The sequence below is a fragment of the Haemaphysalis longicornis genome, unplaced genomic scaffold (genome assembly GCF_048455015.1).
Source record: "Haemaphysalis longicornis isolate Haplotype H1 unplaced genomic scaffold, Haemaphysalis longicornis Haplotype H1 scaffold_5, whole genome shotgun sequence".
In the NCBI taxonomy this organism is placed as follows: Eukaryota; Metazoa; Arthropoda; class Arachnida; order Ixodida; family Ixodidae; genus Haemaphysalis; species Haemaphysalis longicornis.
Window position 1 is genome coordinate 190,194,828 of NW_027526385.1, and position 20,367 is coordinate 190,215,194.

Genomic DNA, 20,367 nt, shown 5'->3' on the forward strand with positions numbered 1-20,367 from the left:
CAATTGCGGTACGCCAGGGCGACTCCCTCTTTAATTTGTTTCTTGGAATTGTTTGGCGTAGACCTATAAAAGCTTTCGAAGGGGGCGTATTAGAATTGTGCAAACACGGTAACATTTAGCGGCAAAACTAGCGCCTTAAGAATTTGACACAATAAAAAAGCGACGTCGCAAAAAATGCGTGCCAATACAACCTGTGAACGTGTTTTGAAAGAGCAGCTGTAAACGACACCTACAATGATTACTCATGCGACGTCACTTGAATTCACACACGGGGCTCTACAAAGAGTGAAAACAGAGACAAGTGAAATGCACTTAACCACACTCTTTATTACTTTAAAGACATTTTATTTGATAAGGTTAAATCAATGCACGAGTCATGAACGGTGGTCGGTTGAGTCGTATTGGTGAGGCACCTGAGTGAAAACGCTTTTTATATAGACGGTATTCCATGGCGTAGAATGCATGCAGGCAACCATGCGAGTGCGCCGCCATATCTGTGGCCAAGCGTCTGTTGCAAATGCGTCATTGCGCGCACGGCCCCCGGATCAGGCACCCCTCTTCTCCTCCATGCCTTCATGGCGGTCAGGCAGGCCGCGGCCCGCGACGTGACCCTGTGTTTCCGTGCAAGGCGTGTGCAAGTGATTCAATAGTCAATTGTACCGCGGTAGCTTTGGTTACGCGAAAAGTCATGATTGCGTGTGAAAACCTTATATGCAATTCAACCGCAGCCTTCGCGCACACCTACAAGCGAGTGCGAGTCGGTCGTGGCACAACGGTTGCAACGTTAGCGCAGTGGTCCATTTGACAGCAGAAACTGCATCATTTCCAAACTATTGCCAACTGAAGGCAAAGTAATACGTCAACGCCAAGTGCTGTTGAGTGCAGCAGTACGATCTACCTATCGCCTGACGCGTGTGAAGTAGCCGCCGCTGTTCAGCTGATTGCCAGCCGCCGGGCTCTAACGTCAGACGTGAGTTGTTTTGCAGAGTGTGAAACATTTAGCGGACGAGAAAGACAGCGCTAAATGAATCTACGCGTGAACCATTGAACCAAAGAAATTATTCGGTTTTTGTACTTACCAGAGGGCACCTACCAGACATAAAGTCGTGGATGCGGTGCGGGTTCGCTTGCATCGACATCCGCAGCGGCAGCCAGCTGCATCGTCGGACTTATGCTGCTGATACGCCCCGTTCGCAGCCGCGGTTTCAATATCCGTGGATTAGAACTGCTCGAGGGTAGGTAGAGCGCCACCACTTAATGTGACTGAGATTAATATTGTATCTGTTGACGCGCATACCGGTAATCGGGCTGAAGCGCAGCGGACAATGTACGCTGGGGTTTTTTTTTCCTTTGAGATCGGGCGCAAAGCGCATGCCCTGGTACGGTGGCCACTGACATGGCGGTTTTCAGTGTTGTCAGGCGGATAAATCGCCCGCTAAACTTTTAATTGAATATCACCTATTAAGTGAAAGGAAGTTCAATCCCGGGGTTAGACGATTTTACTTCTCCTCCGCCTTTGCCGCCGCCGACGGGGGCTGCCAGATCGGCGGCAGAGCGGGAGAAATGAGATGCCATGCGTCGGTGTGAGCTTCCTTTAATTTTTGTAACTACAAGCGCACCCGCAAGGCGCCCACATGGCCACGGCGCGTGCTGTGGGCGGAGCGCATGGCGGCGCGAGAGGTCGCTGGACGCTATTACGTGTCAATCAGTGAGAACGCAGGGGGTAAACCCGCCGGTGTTCTCTGCGAGTGCACCGTCTGGCTCCTCCGTCTCCGCGTGGGCTCGCAGCTCAATCGGAAAGACAACGGGCTCTCGCTCCGTTTCTCTTCTTTTCCGGGTTCGAATACTGGCGCTGCCAGTAAAGTCATTTATTTTTTTGCGGGAGTTATTTGTTGACACCAACTTTCGCGACAGAACCCTTGTGGGTAGAGGTTAAAAACTTTGTTGTGAAACGTACAGCAGAAAGTGACGGTTCGCCCTAAAATTCCAGCCCACTACAATCCAATTCCGGCATTAGTGCCCTCCAAATGCAGTGTTTCGCTGTGAAATATCAGTGGTTGCAACTCGTCCGAATATTCGTTTCCGTTGGGTTCAACAGTCGAGGGTGTCAGTGATTGCTTGCAACAATGTCACATTTTTCTCGAACAAAAATGGCAGCCATAAATTGCACCAGAGACTACTAGTTTCTTTGCCTTTTTATTCTGAAACAGCAGCGCAGTCGATGTTGCACTTAGGGCTTTAATTAAACACCTTTTCATATCGTTCGGTGTCTTTTGATTGGAGAACTAATCGGAAGTGCAGAAATAACCGCTAACACAATGGCTAGTTTTTGGCCCCGCCTTGCAACTGTAATTCGAATGTGTTAAGTGTTTTTCTCCTTCCCTTACAGGATCATTAGTGAAAAGAACATCTGTCACAAGACATTTTTAAAATGCCCAACTGCATTTACGGCCAACTTCACCAAGCAGGAAGAAGGCTACGCAGCAATGCGGGAACTACTCTGTGACACACAAGCGCACAAAGGTTGAGTATCCCCATCGCCTGTTAAGGTGAAATGCTCAGGGAATGGTGCAATTACAAGACGGGAAAGTGAATTTTGTATTAGATGGGACATGGTTGGGTTGGAAGGGCTTTTGCCTTTGTTCGGGAAGCGCAGGAAAGCCGGAAAGAAAGGTCCCATGCGGTCACAAGTAAACAGACACGTATTTCGAAAACCTCATACACGCTACCTCCGTCGCCGATGTCCGACGCCGGCTTTGCGTAGCAGTAGCACATCCACAAATTTTTACAAACATATATACAAGCACAATTTTACAAATATATAATTTCTCTCCTTTACAGGTAGTCATTCCGCAGGTGGATTCGCTGAAACATCTTGGTATTACATAGAATTCTGTTCTTACTTGGCATAGACTTAATAATCTACCAGTCACGGAAGCGGAGTAAGCATTTGGTAGCATGAAAAGGCTCTTTGAGAAACGAGCCGGAATGCGCCAGGACACACTTTATCTATTGTACCGATCCTACTTCAGGCAGACGTGGAGACTGGCTGATTCCTGTGTTGCAATTGCCCTATTTACAAACTATGAACGTTATACCTATTGCAGAGGCTCACCCTTTGGTTTTGCTTTGGCCTCCCTCGGTTCGTCTGGAACTAGGCTTTGTACTTAGAGGCACGCATTCCAGAACTCAGGGTTCGATTTCTCTAGCTGACGGTTCACATACCTTTGCATGTACGAAGCCCCCTGAAGGTGACAAGTCTATATTTATCTGTGCTTCGAGTTTTTGTTTTACATCTACATAACCGAGACGTATTCCATCTACGTGAAATTCGTTCAAACATGCTTTTATTTTATTTGTGTTAAGCTATATGAATTTATCTGAGCATCCGCTATTGAGCAATAAATGACGTTTTCTTTCATGTCCCCTACCCTTCTGCCCCAAAACCTACCCTCTGTATTAACAGCTATTTTGACTGTGTTGATACATGCTTTATTCAGATGCAACTCAGAATAGCGAGAAATCTGGAATTGGTATTTTCTCACGCACTCCAGATTGAAGTGATTGGCTACGAATACTGGGCTATGGACCTATTTTATGGCAAAATGCTTAGCAATAGATCCTGCTCAACGTAAAGTATCGCCACAGGTATCAGAAATGACCATACTATTCGATTTGATGTCAGTTATATCGGCATTACTTCCTCTTCCGACTTTCCATTGTACCGCACAGTATTGTTTTTGTTCCAAGGCATGTGAAGGAGGTACGTTGAACTTGGGTCTCTGGCCATACGGACGTCAAGGGTAACGAGCTAGCGGACCATTTAGTTTAGCTAACATCGCTGTCGCAGCTCGTGTTCATTTCGGCAGACGTAATCTGGCCCTTTTAACGTCTTCAATACTAAGGAGATATTGGCATTTAAACGCTGTTCTTTCAGACGCACTCCTATTGTTTGAATAGTGCCAACATTTAAAGTTCGGGAGGAACGTTCTGTAACAGCTAAGCTGTTTTGCAAATAGTTATTTTTAGTGTCTGCAGTTAAAAATACGAAGAAGTTGCAGAGCGCGCGCACGTGAGCGCAGGCCTCCCGGCGTCCACCTGGTAATTAACAAAGCCAAGAAAATGCCGAGCGCTTGTGTGTACGCGCCTTCCGACGGCAGCCGAGCGTCCCCGGCGCACGGTTATCACGCCAAGCATACGTGCTTGGGGAGATTAGCCAAAATTACGGTGACTGCCCGGTAGTTAAAAAATAAAAAAATGCCTAGTGTTCGTGTGTGATTGCCTCGACTCTCGAGGCGGCCAGCCAGCGTCTCCGGTGAGCATTTTTCAAGCCAAGCATAGCTATTTATTGAGTGTGGCCAACAGTGGCAAAAAACTCCAGAGTTTATCGGAATCGCGGCAACTCTTTCTCGGAACGAGAAAGACTCCAGAGTTCGCCGTTATCGCGGCAACACTTACTCTCAACGAGAAAGACACGTCATCACCTACGCCCCTCCTAGGTGATGTCCGATGATTATGACTTCCATGATAATGAAGGAAACTCACACTTATAGCAACAATGATAGAGTAAAGGTAGTTGCGGCAGCGAAGACGACGCAAATAGTCTGCAATCGTGGACCTAAACCTTCATGATGCTTGTGAAAGTTGTGTACAGCTTCGCCACGTTCAAGTATTACGCGTTAGTGTGAGTTTCCTTCATTTTTTGTGGCCCGCGGCAACGCGAAGTGACCTTCACCGAGCTGCATTACAGGATTCCATGGCTAAAGTTCTATCTGTCTAGAACAGGGTTTTCCCGTGCTGAACTTTTCATGTGGTGGCAGGTCCCGGAAACAATCGAGCATTCTTTTTTCGCCTGTCACCGATTCAAGGCAGGTAAACACCTGCTTCTGAAGGACCCTATTGATAGTTTGGTGTTTACTCTAACTGTGCCACTAATAGTGTCTATTGGAGCAACACATTTTGGGTATGCCAAAAGTGGCATGTATTGTTGCATTCAAGCTTTTTTCTGCTCCAGGTCGCTTGAATTGCTCAAGTGTTCCAGTTAATGGACAATTGGAATTTAAATTAGTGAACTTTCGCGTTAGTGGCTATTTCTTTCCGGAAATAAATTCGTATTTTAAAGTCCTCACACATTTAGAAAGTGATTTAGCCCCGACCAATTATCGCTGGTGGGTACGTGCAAAAAACTTCAGGAGCATCATCAACATCATCCCCAGCCTATCTACGATTACTGCAGGGCAACGGCCTTTCCCATTAATATCCAATTATCCATTCCTGTGTTAACTGCGACCAATTTATCCCCGCAAATTTATTGATATCCTCTGCCCATCCAACTTTTTGCCGCCCCCTGACACACTTGGCTTTTCTAGGGATATACTGTGTTGCCTTTAATAACTACGGTTTTCTTGCCTTCGCATTACATACCCTGCCCACATCCATTTCTTCTTCTTAATTTCTAGCAATATTTCCTTAACCCGCGTTTGTTCTCTGACCCACACCGCTCTCTTCTTGTCCTTTAATGTTACACCTACCATCTTCCGTACCCGCGTGTTGATGAAATTACAAAATGAGGCTTGGTGTGCGGCCTGACCCCGGCGACCATTACCGGTAACGCACTGCCTCACCAGAGCAGGATTGGCCGCCCTGGTGTAGTAAGGGCCGCAAGCTCCCATAAATATGGCAATTAACCCCCGGCCCTCAGTTTCAATTTAGGTGTATCCAATGAAAGAATCGGGAAAACATCGGTGGTTGTAAAAAATATTTTTATCGAATTACGGCACTGAAGCAACGTATTATTAAGAGCTTGTGACTCCTCCTTCCCTTGTTTTCTTAGTCCTACAATGAAAATATTATCAGCACGCAGGCTGGCACATGCCACATCTTCCTTAAATTAAGGGTTCTGCGCGGCTGATCTGCTCCCGTTCTAGTCATGTGCCGTTACATTAAAGTATCATGTGGAACGCACTGTTCTCCAACTTTTACGCTTTCAATCTACTGTTTTGTTTATTTTGCAAAGCGGGCACTCCCCTCAAACTCCGAAGTCTTGGCAAATAACCCAGTGCGTACGTGCCCCATAAAAGGACAAAGAAATTTGGTTCTTCGCAGGCCACGTGTTGAGTAGTAAGGAGGTGTTTCTTCCTAGATCTGTTATTTTACACTTTTGTCACTATTGCGGCTATGTTGTTCAATCACAGCCGACGGACCGGTTGCATGTTCATGAAGCCTGCGCGTGCCTACGTGACTACTCATATATGTTATGTTTCAGTAAATGTACTGTGAATATACATAGGGAGTAATTTTAAACCTCTTATGGCTTGTTCCGTCGCCCAAAAAAGTGGAGATTGCTTCGTTGGAAGAGCACTGATCTGGTACTGCACAGATGAGGATTGAAATTCCATGGCATGACACGCGTGGTTTTATTCATGCTTTGCAGTTGTGCCAATTTCATTGACCGGAACTACTGCAGCAGCAAGAAAAGCGCATTTCCTCAGAATGAGGGAATACATGCTCTCCTCTTGAAATTATTTATCAAAACAACATTTCGGCTTAACTATTTAAAAAAACACGGCAGACGCCATGATAACAGTTGGACAAGTATATGTGCTTGTTGTGCCGACGGGTCTTTTAACTTCAAGCACCTCCCTGATTAATGAAAACCGCATGGCAATTAGATATCCTTCGCTGGGTATAGCGTGTTTTCCTGTACGTGGTTTTTTTTCATGCTGGCTGAGGTGATTTGGGCGCGATGAGCGTGGGGAGAAACCGGAGGTTTCTTTTTTTGTTTACCGCGCTTGTTTTGTTTACCTGTGTTCACCCAACGAGCGCACCTGGAGACGACTTATACAAATGCGTCAGTCACCCCAAAAAAGTTGAAAGCGATGTCAGCTTGGCAAGGAGGACTTCCTTGCGTTCGCTTGGAAACTGGCGGAGGAGGACCATTGACATTTTAGCGACGGCGATTTGCGCCTTGAGAATGCCTGTACCGGACGGGAGCTGGAAGTCAGTCAAGCGGTCAAAGATAGCAAGAGAGCACAAGATGTTCTGTCTACTCCAGCTAGACTGCTCAAAGCAGCTGGGCGAAGATTCCATTCTTCACACGTCTGACCCTGGCAATTCAGTTGGATGTGTCAATGGCCAGGCGACCAGACATTGTTATACACTCGACGTATTACAAAGCAAAGGAAATTTAGCGGCGGGTGGGGGCACAATCAGGCGTTCACGGTATTGAAAATACTTTAAGACGAGCCTCCCCACATCCCATGGCGGGCGCTAGAAATGCTTTTAGCTAGTAGGGTTTAATTTGAGTTATATTTGTGTTTTGCGGCATACCCTCGGGTTTCGGTATGAGAGTGCGACGGGAGTCCGGTGACTATTTTGCACTCACCTAAGTTTGTTTGTCACTGTGGCCAATCAGTGGCCTTGTGTGGTTAAGGAATACGCCATCCTCACTCACAAATTTTGACGCCCCTTATGTGTGCGGGGTTATAGTGATAAACTGGGGAATTTGATGTTTTTTGAGAGAGGGAAGAGAGAGAAGAGGGCTGTTGGATGCAGGCCTAGCCCGACCTCTTATATGCGATCATGAGCCTTGAGAGTTATATGCAGTGTAAATAAAGCGTGCATATTATACAATTGGTTGCAGTAGCTCATCGTTTGCCGCGTGCCGTCGACCACGAGCCATAGTTTCATGGGATCATCTTTTCGATCATCGGCTGACCGATACACCTTGTCAGGGGCTACGAAGAATTCGCTGGGGGCCGACGAACGAAAGAAAATAGAAGAACGAACGGAAAGCGGAGAAGACGGCCCTGCAGCGTATACGACACCGCCACAGCTTACGCCGCCAACGCCTCCCCGAGTCGCCGCCAGTTTTTATACGTACCATCACGCGGCCCCGAGCGGCGCCCGCGTTTATACGTGCTGTGTGCGTGTGTTTCGGATTTCGGACCCTCGCTTGCGAGGGTAAACTGAACTTCGTGCGCGGAGAGTCGCCCCACCGCCGCTCATCGCGACGGACGTTCTCAGTGCTGTTTCCCCGATCCTATAACGCAATGTAATCAGTTTTCCTGTCATTAAACAGTTTAATCTCTTTCCAAGAAAGTCCTTACTAAAACCGGCCACTCTGACATGGCGCAGCCGACTACGGAACTTCACGGTGACAATTGAAGCCCCGTTACCCGAAATTATCGGCAACCTAAAATTGAAGCGGACGGAGAATGGCGGAGCACTCGACGCAAGGGTCCCACGATGCTGACTCAACTCGGACACGCCCGACTCCGGGGTCTCACCTCCTTTCATCGGAAGACGCCAGTTCCCTGGAATTGTTCACAAAGAAAGAGCTGACGGACGAACTCAAGTTTCGCCTTTTGCGTCACACGGGCAACAAGAGTGAACTTGTGAAAAGGCTTCTCGAAGACAACGCACGGCGCCGAGCTGACGGTACCCTCGACTCTCTGACGATGCTACGCAACACCAGCAATGAACGGCTGGTAAGCATGGAGAGCCTGGCGGCTACCAACGAAAAGCTGCAAGCCGATGTCGACGCTTGGAAGTCTCAGCTCCAGATCCTCATGGCAACAGCCAACGAGCGCCCTTCGGAACAAGTTGGGCAACGTCACGACGACCAAGTTGATACCGGGCGCATCGACGAACAACGTGAGTGAACCCTTGATACTCCACGGCACGTTACTCCTGCTGACGCACGAGACGAAACTTTGGGAGTCCGCAGAACCCCATCGGAGACGAACGATATGGCTCGATTAATGGCTATGATGGTCGAGTCTCAAGTTACGATAGCCGAATTCTTAGCACGAGCGCAGCAGCCTCTGCAGGTCCACTCAACGAGCGATACTTCCACAGCCATTGCTTTCTTCGACGGCTCAGTAAGAGCAGACGTAAAGGCCTGGAAAGCGGAGACCGAGCGCATCGCATCGCTAGCCCACTGGACTCCAACACTGACTTTGGTGAACGCGATCTCTCGGTTGAAGGGTCCTGCCCGCGACTGGTACACGAGCTATGGCAGAAAAATAGAAACTTGGGATGCATGGAAAGAAGCACTAACAGAACGCTTCAAACGCAAAATGACCATGCAGGAATTCCTTAACTACCAAGCCCAACGAACGCTGCGCGAAAACGAAATCATAACCGAGTACGTTTACGCGAAGAATGCCATGCTTGAGAAAGCACCGTACAACCTCGCAACGGAAGAAAGAATTTCACTCATTCTCGCTGGAATCACGGACGACAAATGGGCCAACCCGTTGGCAGCGCAATGTTGCACTTCGGTCATCGACCTCATCGACAGAGCAACCATGCTAGACTGCCGCCGATCAACGGAACGCGACCAAACTGACGACAAAACACCAAATCCAACGAACCAAAAAAAATCAGAACGTGTGGGTTCGGGAACGAACAGTTTCTCACTATTCAGGGCACTAACCGGACGACCCTGTTACAATTGCAACGAGCCCGGTCATCTATCCCGCCAGTGCCCAAAACCGAAAACAAGCGCCACACTACGAGCTGAAGAAAGGCGTCGATCGCAACCAGCCCCCGACGATAGACGCCACAGTTCCAGCCGGCAAGCGAATTGCTTTTTGCAATCATCTGGTGGAACGCTGCCGGTCGTAGACGGACTTTTGAACAACTCCTCACCAGTGAAAGTTTGCATCGACAGTGGTGCCAACGTGTCACTAATCTCTGCGGAAGCATTGCCTCCAGATACACCCGTCACCCACTGGAAATCGCAAGACCGCATCGAAATATTGGACAGGACCATCCAGCCCAAGCTTTCAGCAACTATTGACATTACGGTAGGCAACACACGCACAACACTCTCGAACGTTGTGGTAAGCCCTCTTCCGAAGCCTTTGGACATCATTCTTGGTTCAGACTGGCGACGAAACGCCAACGTTGAAGTCACGTTTCATCCAACGAATGACGTCACGCTCGTTAACGTAACGAAAGAGGACAAACAGTGCCCAACTTTCGCAGTCCAAGATCCAACCAGTTCATCGAAACCGGATGAAATCGGAGAGACACTCATAGCCTCGTTCTGCCGTCACCGCGAAAACGAAAGAACGGACTTCGTACGCATCGAGGGCCTAGAAAGCGAAATAGACCCAGTCACCCGTGAAGGTATCGAAACTGCCGTTTCCTCGATGACAACAGACGCGACAAACGAAGAACGTGATCAGTTGAGAGCGTTGCTCCTGAAAAACTCTTCGGTTTTCGCGAGCAAAACAAGTCCGATTGGACTTTGTCCACACGTCGAACACTGTATCGAACTACGAGACAACATACCGGTTGCTTCACGACCCTACAGATGCTCTCCAGCGGATCGTAACTTTATGAAAGAGCAAGTCAACGAATACTTAAAGAAAGACATCGTTCGTCCAAGCGAAAGCGAGTATGCCGCACCGACGATTGTGGTTGACCAACCGAATCACCCGACCACACCTCGACGCATGGTTTACGACTACAGAAAGCTAAACGAGAAGACCATAAACGCGACGTATCCGATGCCTGTGATGGAAGACGTCATCTTTGATATCACAGCGGACAGAGCGCAGTACTTCACGGTTATGGATATAAAGGCTGCCTTCTTGACAGTTCGAGTGAAGGAGGACGACGTGCACAAAACAGCATTTGTCACCCCAGATGGGAAGTACGAATATCTCAGGATGGCGTTCGGTTTCTGCAAAGCGCCACAAACAATGCAGATAATAATGCGCCACACATTCGACGGTCTACCACGTACGGCGACCTACATGGACGATGTTGGTCAAGGCGCACGCACGATTCAAGAAGCTTTGGAACTTCTAGAAGAAGCTTTAGCTCGAATCAAGATCAATGGACTCAAGATGGACATCCGTAAATGCCAGTTCATACGCAGCAGCATCAACTTTCTTGGCTACGAGATCTCACTGGAAGGCCGAATTGCAGGCGGTTCACGCATCGCAGCCATTGATAAGTTGGAGCCGCACGTCAACGCTAAGAAGCTATACTCCTTCTTGCAATTTGCGAACCACTATCGCAAATTCATTCCGAACTTCTCGAAAATCACACGACCTCTACGGAATCTGGTTGCGGAACAGGCTGAATTTCAGTGGACTTCAGAACACGAAAGCATCGTCGACAACCTCAAAAGCACGCTGAAGAGTTTCCCAATTTTGTCAACGTTTCGTCCCGAATGTCAGACACGAGTCCACGTCGACGCCTGCCAAACAGGACTGGGAGCTGTACTGACTCAGCTCCAAGACGGAAAGGAACGAGTGATCGAGTATGCAAGCAAAGCGCTCAACGAACACGACTCTAAGCTTCATTCCAACCTACTGGAATGCATGGCGCTGCACTGGGCTCTAACAGAGAAATTCGCTTTGTATCTACGAGGAGGACCACGGTTCACCGTCTTCACGGACAACTTCAGCCTACCTCATGAAGAAGGGAGCAATCAATCGACGATTTGCTCGCTGGATGCTCGACTTGGCCGACTACACTTTCGACGTGTTGTATCGCCCAGGCCGACTCGACACCGCCGCAGATGCTTTATCACGCCAGACAGAAACTGAAAAAATGTCAGGAGACATTCTCGAAACGGAGGGTGCGAGAGGCTACGTACTTCAAACCGTCATCACCGGCAATCACGAGACGCTGCGGAAATTCCAAGCTTTGGACGCGGACTGCCGCAGGTTCATGGAGGACAGCCAGAGACGAGACAGCGCTTTTAAGATGGACGACGGCATTCTGACCAAAGAAATCGTCAACAAGGGGCGTTCATCGAAGAAAATTATTATACCGGGAGCTCTGCGCGACATTGTCATGAAGATTTTCCACGACAGTAACGGACATCTCGGCGCAACGAAAACGAAGGACCTCATCGAACGCAAATATTGGTGGCCTTCCATGTCAAAGGATGTCAAGACATACGTTCAGTCGTGTCATACCTGCCAGACTATAAACGCAAGAACAAAACGAAATCAAGGCTGCCTCCACCCACGAGAAATTCCGAACGACCCCAACACTGTTATCTCCTTGGATCACCTTGGTCCAATTAATGACAGCGAAGACGAGGGTTACGTCTTGGTATGCATCGATCACGCGACACGCTATATGGATGCAATAGCAGTGCCAAGTACGGCATCGACATACTACATAGATTATCTACTCAACAGATGGATTACACGTTTCGGCGTCGCAGAGGTAATAATCACCGACCAAGCCAGAGGATTCGTGAACAAGAAGACCGCCTCGCTTCACAAACGACTCGGCATCGAACACGTCAACACGCCACCTTACTGGCCTCAGGCCAACGGTCTCGTCAAAAGAATGGTGGCAACATTAAAGCAAGTTCTCAGAAAGCTGCTCAATGAGACGCGCGACTGGGATCGTTTGCTTGCAGACGCAGTGTTTGCCATCAACGTTGCAAAGACACAGCAGTCAGGGTACAGCGCATTCTAGCTTATGCACGGATACCAGCCGAGACTACCCGGTGAGCTGAACATTGGCTCCGTCAGAAATGACATTGAAGACTCGGTACGGCTTCACGAGCTTGCGATGGCACGCAAAGAAGCTAAAGAAAACTTACAGAAGAGCCAAGCATACTCTACGAGACGGTACGACGCGAGAAGGGATCCTCCAAATTTCAACGTAGGAGACAAGGTTTTGTGTTCTATTGGAGCCCGAAAGTGGACACTCGACCCACGATATGACGGTCCCTACGAAATCACGGACCTTGCTGGCGAAAACCTGGTGCGCATCAAGAGAATCGGAAACCTCGGAGGCCCAAGTGATAAAACTGTTAACGTGGAACAGTTGCGTCCAAATTACGAGCGCATCAATTACCCCACAGAGCTCGCGGATAGCTCCATCGGGCGCCAACTCGGTGAAGGACCTGGGGACAGATCCTTCTAAAGGGAGGTCGTGTCAGGGGCTACGAAGAATTCGCTGGGGGCCGACGAACGAAAGAAAATAGAAGAACGAACGGAAAGCGGAGAAGACGGCCCTGCAGCGTATACGACACCGCCACAGCTTACGCCGCCAACGCCTCCCCGAGTCGCCGCCAGTGTTTATACGTACCATCACGCGGCCCCGAGCGGCGCCCGCGTTTATACGTGCTGTGTGCGTGTGTTTCGGATTTCGGACCCTCACTTGCGAGGGTAAACTGAACTTCGTGCGCGGAGAGTCGCTCCACCGCCGCTCATCGCGACGGACGTTCTCAGTGCTGTTTCCCCGATCCTATAACGCAATGTAATCAGTTTTCCTGTCATTAAACAGTTTAATCTTTTTTCCAAGACACGTCCTTACTAAAACCGGCCACTCTGACAACCTGATGCGGGTCACGCATGATCATTCACCTCTTCGTTAATTTAAGTGGGTCCCTTTCTGAAGAACTCGATTTCACAAGAAGCTGATCCCGTTGACCATAGGTTGGTGCTAAATAATAGTGAACTATAGTAGAATGACTGCTGAAGTTCCTTGTTTTTTCTTTGTTTCAGCCATAATTTTTCTCACATTTGTACCCTGTTATTCCTCCTTTCCAGACCTACAAACTTCTTTGGCCTGCATGGATCACCATAAACTGGAGTGCGAAATATCTGATTTGGACTTGGAGAACACGAATTTTTTTGACGTACAGGGCGTGACATGCAAGTAAGTGCAGAAAAGGAATGAGTAGTTACGACAGTTTTCAGAACTATAGTGGCCATTTTTGCTGCGCTCTAATGCATCTTGCGTTAGCAGGATCCCTTCTTGCAGGAGCGTTATTTAAGCCAATTGCAACATCATATTCATTAAAAATGCGCACAAAAAAAGACAGATGGCCTAACTGGTGCGTCTAGAAAGGCAACCTTTCCCAGCTGGCGTTCTTTTAACAGCGAAGCTTTATAGCAAATGGTTATTTTTCGCGTCCGCAGTTAGTGGCTCCCGTTTTCCAAGCCAAGCATGCCCATTTCGAGAGATTGACCACGATTGCGGCGACAGCGCGGCAGTTCACAAACAAAAAAGTGCCGAGCGCTCGTGTGTGCGTTCATTGCGGCGACTGCCCAGCGTCCCCGGTGCACGTTTGAATTGCCAAGCATACCCACTTTGGGAGATTGGCCAAGATTGGCCTAAAAACTCCAACGTTTGCCGTAATAGTGGCGGCACTTTCTCGGAATGAGAAAGACTCCAGCGTTCGCCAGAATCGTGGCAACACTCACTGAAAACTAGAAGGACATGTCATAGCGTACGCCCCTCCCAGGGGATGCCCAATCATTTAAGGTTCCATAAAATGAGGGAGAGAAAACATTATTTAGTACATTCTGGGTTACTGAGCTGTGGTGACGGACAGCTGCATCTTGCCGGTGACCTCGGCCACTCGTTGCGTTAGATTCTTCACAACCTGCAGGTCTGAGCTGCCCAGCGCCTCCTCCCAGTGCAGTCCAGTGGGCATTAAGGGAAAAGGGCCTTTGGGGCAATTCCACCTAAGAAGAGTGATGGTGTCGTGTGCACCACATGCAGGGCAATTGGGTGACGGGTACACAGTAGGATAACTTAAATGCAACCTAAAGAGAATCGCACTAACAGCAACACTGATGGAGTAATGGTCATTGCCACATCGAAGAAGAAGGAAATCGGCTCCAATCATTAATTCAAACAGTCATGATTGTAGTGCAGGTTACATGCAGCTTCGCTACTTTTCGGGTTTAAGCTTTCGTGTGAGCTTCCGGCATTTTTTTTTGCTTGAAATACCACGTCAGTAAACCTAATCGTTCTACAGACACTGCCGTTAGATGATTTAGCCTTAACTGTTATTCCTATTCGTCATCCCACTCTGACAAAGCATGCGCCACAGGTTAACAACTTACAATTGCGGTTTATGAAAAAGACTGTGAGCACAATGCACCATATAACTTACGAAATCTTAATAACCATATCCGCCATACAACACTTCGTGCATTTCAAATTCCCCGTCTCTTTCCCTCTTGGAGCACGCGTAAGGAGGTCGGAGGTGACATGCCTAAAGGAAATGGTCCTTTTGAAGTTCCCGCTAAATGTAGCATTGTCGAGAGCATACCTGCGTATTTTTAAAGCCGGCAACAAAGCGCGTATATTAATCATTTGCAAATGTACACCAAGTGTACATTTGCAAATGATTTTTCGAGTATTCTAGAATTTTGGAGAATTCAAGAATTTTCGAGTATTCAAGTGTTTTTCGAGTATTCTAGAAAAACGCTTTCCGATGTACATCGCGTTCTCCTGTTCACAGTGACTAGTTATTCTCGTTCAAAATTGATGAATTGCTCTTTTTTTTTCAGAGCAATCCGGACATCAGTGAAGTGCTTCGACACCAAGTTTAATTCAAGCTGCCCTTTATCCTTGAAAAAGGCGAAAGCCTCTTTCCTAGACCTTCACCGACGCTGGGCAATGCTGCTTGGCTGTGCACAGCCCATTGGGGCCGCCGCCTCGGCACATTTGTCAAGATTTCTGCTGGGCGCAATGGCGGTATCGCTCCTTCGAAGGCTTTAAGCAGGAATATGAGATCAAGCACAGGCAGAAATTCGGCCTTCTAGCCGAAACAGTAACAATATCTTCTATAAAAGTTTTTATATGGTTTATCTTCTTCCGAGTGAAAATATTACAACAAATTTTGTTATGATTTGAGTTAAACAACCGGCATCCTTATTGTTTATCATCAGTGCTTTACCGGCACTGTTGGCGCTTACAAACAGCACATATACAGAATTTTCATTTCCCTTGTAATAAAAGCTGATGGCTCTGGATACCAGCCCACTCATCCCTTAGGGAAACTATACACCCTTTTTCTTCCGGCCCGACAGTTTGGATGACAGAGCATCAAGGAGTAAGGGCTCACTGGCTGCTCATCGTTACCTATTACGAAATGATATCATTAAAACGCTGAAAGAGAACATTAATTGTTTATTTTTTAACCCATTCTACCGAAGCGTTAACGAAGCGTCGTTCATCGCTCACAAACACTAGCCCGTTTTCCACTCGACGCCCCGCTTCATTTTTATTTGTGGCAGAGTAAGTAATAACGCAGCTTTGATGCCTCTACCACACTAGTAACAGATGTGGTGAAAGGAATATCATTCTCTCAAAAACTGATGGCTCAACCGAGCAGTGGGAGCATTTCTGTTGTAGGACACGCCGGTACATCAGATAAGTCTGGTAGACTAAGCTCAACGAATAGAACCCCTCAGGAGCTTTTAAAAGGAGCCCAAGAAGACTATATAACTAAAAGACTTTGTTCTTTTGGTATACATTTCCTGCACCAAATGATTCACTTCAGGAACTACATTTTTGGTTGCATAAAAAACGGGAGTTGTGTAGACAAAAAAGTACTATTCAAACTACTGCTACCCAAAAACACGATGCGATCTTTGGCATTTAACTGAAATAAAGTGATGTCGCGGGGCAAAATAGGAGAGTAGGTCCAAGTTACCACCTCCGGCCTAAATATCTGACTTCTCTTACTTCTCTAAGTGGTGTTAAAGATGAATGCATTATAATGGCGGTGTATGTGCGCACCATTTCTTTATTTTTGTGGGGAAGTTCCTTTTGCTAAACTGTTTTTACCCGATTTTAGCGTCTTTCTTAGTGCCCGACCCTTTAGAACAAACATAATAAACAGGTCACTGCTTCGAAGGGGCGTTGCTTATTTTTTCAACCTCTTGAAACGCCGGTTTCTGCAAGAAATGGAACCAGGCTTCGCAAATTGTCACTGTCTAACAGCAAATGAGCAAGGTAGTGCAACGGTTTACTTTAAACGAGTTGCACTGAATTTTGAAACCGCACGTCATGGTATGATTATATTTTACTCTCGATCAGCCGACGGGGTTCCAGAAGAAATTATGCGCACAGTACTCCAAAAATGGAAGACAAAGCCCTCTATCACAATACCACGCTTACGTTCACAAGTAAGCTTTGCGCGAAGGAAATTTTTCTACAGCTCCACAGTGAGCTGTTTGATGTGGCACCGAGAATCGGTGAGAGCACAGTGAATATTCTGATGTAAAAGCGCTTAGACAACGTCCTTCACGAAGCCGTCGTGAAAGGACCGGAAAAACTAAACTAGGGAAAATGGGCCTACGGCTACGGAACAGTTTTATAAAAAACACAATTGCAACGGCAGGACTGGGGAACCCAATTCCACTTTTCGAAATATGTATGAATCAAAGGCCCGAATGTTCGGTTATGTAACCCCTCTTATCCGACAAGCATTATTAAGCATTCCCACACAACACAACACCGAAATACCGAACGTGGTGAGGTTTCGCGTGTTTAAAAAAAATTGAATTTATTCGCCCAAGGAAAGGAGCCAAAAAATAAAATTGAAGTCCGGAAATACTCTAAATGGCCACCTAATCCGGAAAATTGAGCAAAGCAGAATTCTTTTAGTATCACAGCAGGGCGACAGAATTACAGCCGTAAAATCAACCAAGCAGTTAAGGAAACACCCGAAACGTAAAAATATTCTCTTAGCCAAAAAGGAGGAAACAATACAGAATGAAGGAACGGAGCAACCATTCGCCAAAAGGGCGAATATTTTGGGAGACCGTCGTCTCCTCGCATTATTTGGCAGCGCAATTTATCCACCAAAGGAAGAAGGATACTCTCCCGTTGGTCTCTTTGGTTTAAGAGTGCAAGTGTACACAGAATTGGCATTCGCTAGGTGTCATGAAAGAAGAAGACGCGCAACTATTTCTCAGCCACCTCCTAGTCAGTGGGGCGCATTACAGAGTGTCGTATCAACCTGACACATGGAAAGAGGGTGTTAATCATAATAAAAAGGTGGCTCACATGGGCACGCGACACTGCAATTGCTCGCTCCTCCCGCTCATGGCACTTGCTCGTGTACAGCTTAGCGAACAGGCGACCGGCTGTGCAGCTCCTTTATTCCGTCGCCTTCGGCGACATTCTGGTGCCGTAAAAATCAGGCGATCGAAGCAACGAGCAGAGCAGACTTGACGCGGTGCAGACGCCGAGATAGGCTAGGCGCGGGATTCGTTTGGATCCAGCTGGTTGGGGAAGCCTCAAACTTTACTGGCTGCTCGTGCTCGTGGCGAAGCCACCCCGTCGCACGGCTTCACCGCGGTCTGCCATACAGGAGCTACGCCACCACCGTGAATTTGCAAAGCAATTTGTTAAAAGGGACGTAGCTGCAATTGGATCACTCTAACAGGATCCAGGCACATTCACTGGCCAAACGTTTCGCACCGGCTCGCCGTCGAAAGAAGATACAAGAACTGAAATTTCTCGATGAATTGCGTCCAAAAGACAACCGATTTGGATTAGTAGAAGCCGATGTTTTCACTAGCTATGAGTACCCCGAAAAGATCGTTCAGATTCGCACGCAGGTTCACGTGGCTAGACCCTCAGCGCTCACTTCACTAGTTGCTGATCAGCGTGCGGAACGCCATGTCATGACTTCGTCGTCACCCGGCAGGGCAAGACAAGACCGCGGTGCCCTCAGTTGGCAGCAAGATAACTGCGAAGGCTAACATGGTGGCGAACGTGCCCACTGCGTGAGAGCCGTGCCCCTGCAACCTGCACGTTCTCACCGCTGGCAAGAATTCTGACCGACCGCAACAACTAGCGAAGCTTGCGACAAATTCCCTTGAGGGACGACTGGATGTAACCAGCATCGCCCCTGGCGACCAAGACTGCCTTCGTCCTCGTGAACGGTCAGGGCACCAGGCTCTCCAAGAACCCGTGAGCATGACGTATAACGTTGCGGACGACCCGGACCTGCCTAGGTTGACGTTCTGGAGGGTGGGGGATTGTTCGCTCAGAGTGCACGTGGTCGGGCATCGTGAGCGGCTGTAGTTTCCAAGTTCACGCTGCAGCCCGTGCTCCTCCAGGCATTAGCTTCTCTTCTGGCGTTTACGCTTCTGTTAATCTCTAAGTTTGATTGATGCACCGAGCGGGGCAATCAGATCGCATGAACCGCTTAACGAACACTGAGCCGGCGGAGTCGTGGACGCAAACCGGGAAGCTTCGATGACCGTGCTTCCTGTTCCCCTGGGAATCTCTTAAGAGCCCCATCATCCGCTGGCACGATCACAGTTCCGGATGCAAATTGACGCAGCTAACGATGATGATCCGTGCAGACGAAGAGCGGTCACTTGTGATCGGCTACCAGGCATGCCTCCCTGCGCTGGATACGTGCGTCCCGGTCACGGACGCAATTCTGAACTCGTGAATCGAAGACCACGGTCCCGGCAGGGCGACTTCGCGCATGATCTCGCAGCCTACGCCGGACCAGGAGGCAACCAGTGCGGTTACCAAGGCTCCGTCACCCTTGTGCGGACTACGGTGAAGATGGTCTGCCTAAGGACAAGCGAAATCCTCCACCGGCCATTCCAAGATACTGTATGAGGATAGCGAGGAGTTCCCAGTTGTTAAGGATGCCTCCAGCAACAAAGCTGGGCAAGGGGCGAGGATGACCCGGAACGCGATAGCGGTGAAGGGCTTGTTCATGCTAAGGATAGTGCTCCGGGTGACCAGGTGGCAGCATATCACCCACGGTTGCCGGACTAGCTAGATATGCGACTGGTGTGATTGGTGCACTAGCGTGGTGATACTGACGATCATATGGTCTTCAAGCTTCCTCAACTTAGAGATCAAGAAGCGCTTCCTCCAGTGGAACGAAGTTGACCGCATGATGTCATCGGGGGCTCATCTTCGTCCTGTTTGTGAACATCGGTATATCGCACGCACTGTAGGAGTGCAGCGCGTTCATGGCCACTGCGAAGAGGTCGAAGCAGCTGTCCATTGGCACGGCCTAGGTAAAACTTTTTTCTTTCATTTTTTTTGTAAAGATTAATTATGAAGTGACCTTAGTGAAGAAATGACTCCCAAAACCACAATAAATCTCCAGATACGTGAACACGCAGCCCCCCTAGTAACATAGTACTTTAGGTGCCCGTGGCCTCCCAACCGAACTACGTCTTATTGCCGAGCACGCTAAACGCCATTAACTTAGAGCTCGGTCGACTGGTCGCCCAGGATATTACCAACCTTTCTGGAGAAGGTTGTGATAGGTTTCCTGTTTTTGGGCATCATCAGCTGTGTGGGCAAATTATTGGGCGGCGACGAGATTTCACGTCTTTTCCACATCTACAAGTATTTTTTCTTCCCTCTGGCTGCTGCACTCTTGTCGCCGTGCTCCCGCTGAACGCCGTAGCGCTGCCCCAACCACCGGTATTGTACATACTACATGAGTGCATTTCCTGTTAACGGCTGCTGCCTACTAGTTGCTTGTCGGCGGCGGGAGTGTGTTGATGATAATAAAGAGATGGCTCGCATGGGCACAGGGCACGGCCATTGCTCGCTCCTCGCGCTCGTGGCAGTTGTTCGTATTAA

General features: G+C 48.3%; 1 protein-coding gene across 1 annotated transcript in view; it reads left to right on the forward strand.

Moving 5' to 3' along the window:
- LOC144138906 (uncharacterized) overlaps window positions 1-16,647 on the forward strand; it is a 56,358-nt gene extending 39,711 nt beyond the window's left edge. Inside the window, exons 3-5 of the mRNA XM_077671416.1 lie at window positions 2,390-2,523; window positions 13,542-13,650; window positions 15,297-16,647. Coding sequence (XP_077527542.1) covers window positions 2,390-2,523; window positions 13,542-13,650; window positions 15,297-15,507 — 454 coding nt within the window. The 3' untranslated portion in view covers window positions 15,508-16,647. The remainder of the gene's footprint in view (window positions 1-2,389; window positions 2,524-13,541; window positions 13,651-15,296) is intronic.
- Window positions 16,648-20,367: the final 3,720 nt, after the last annotated feature.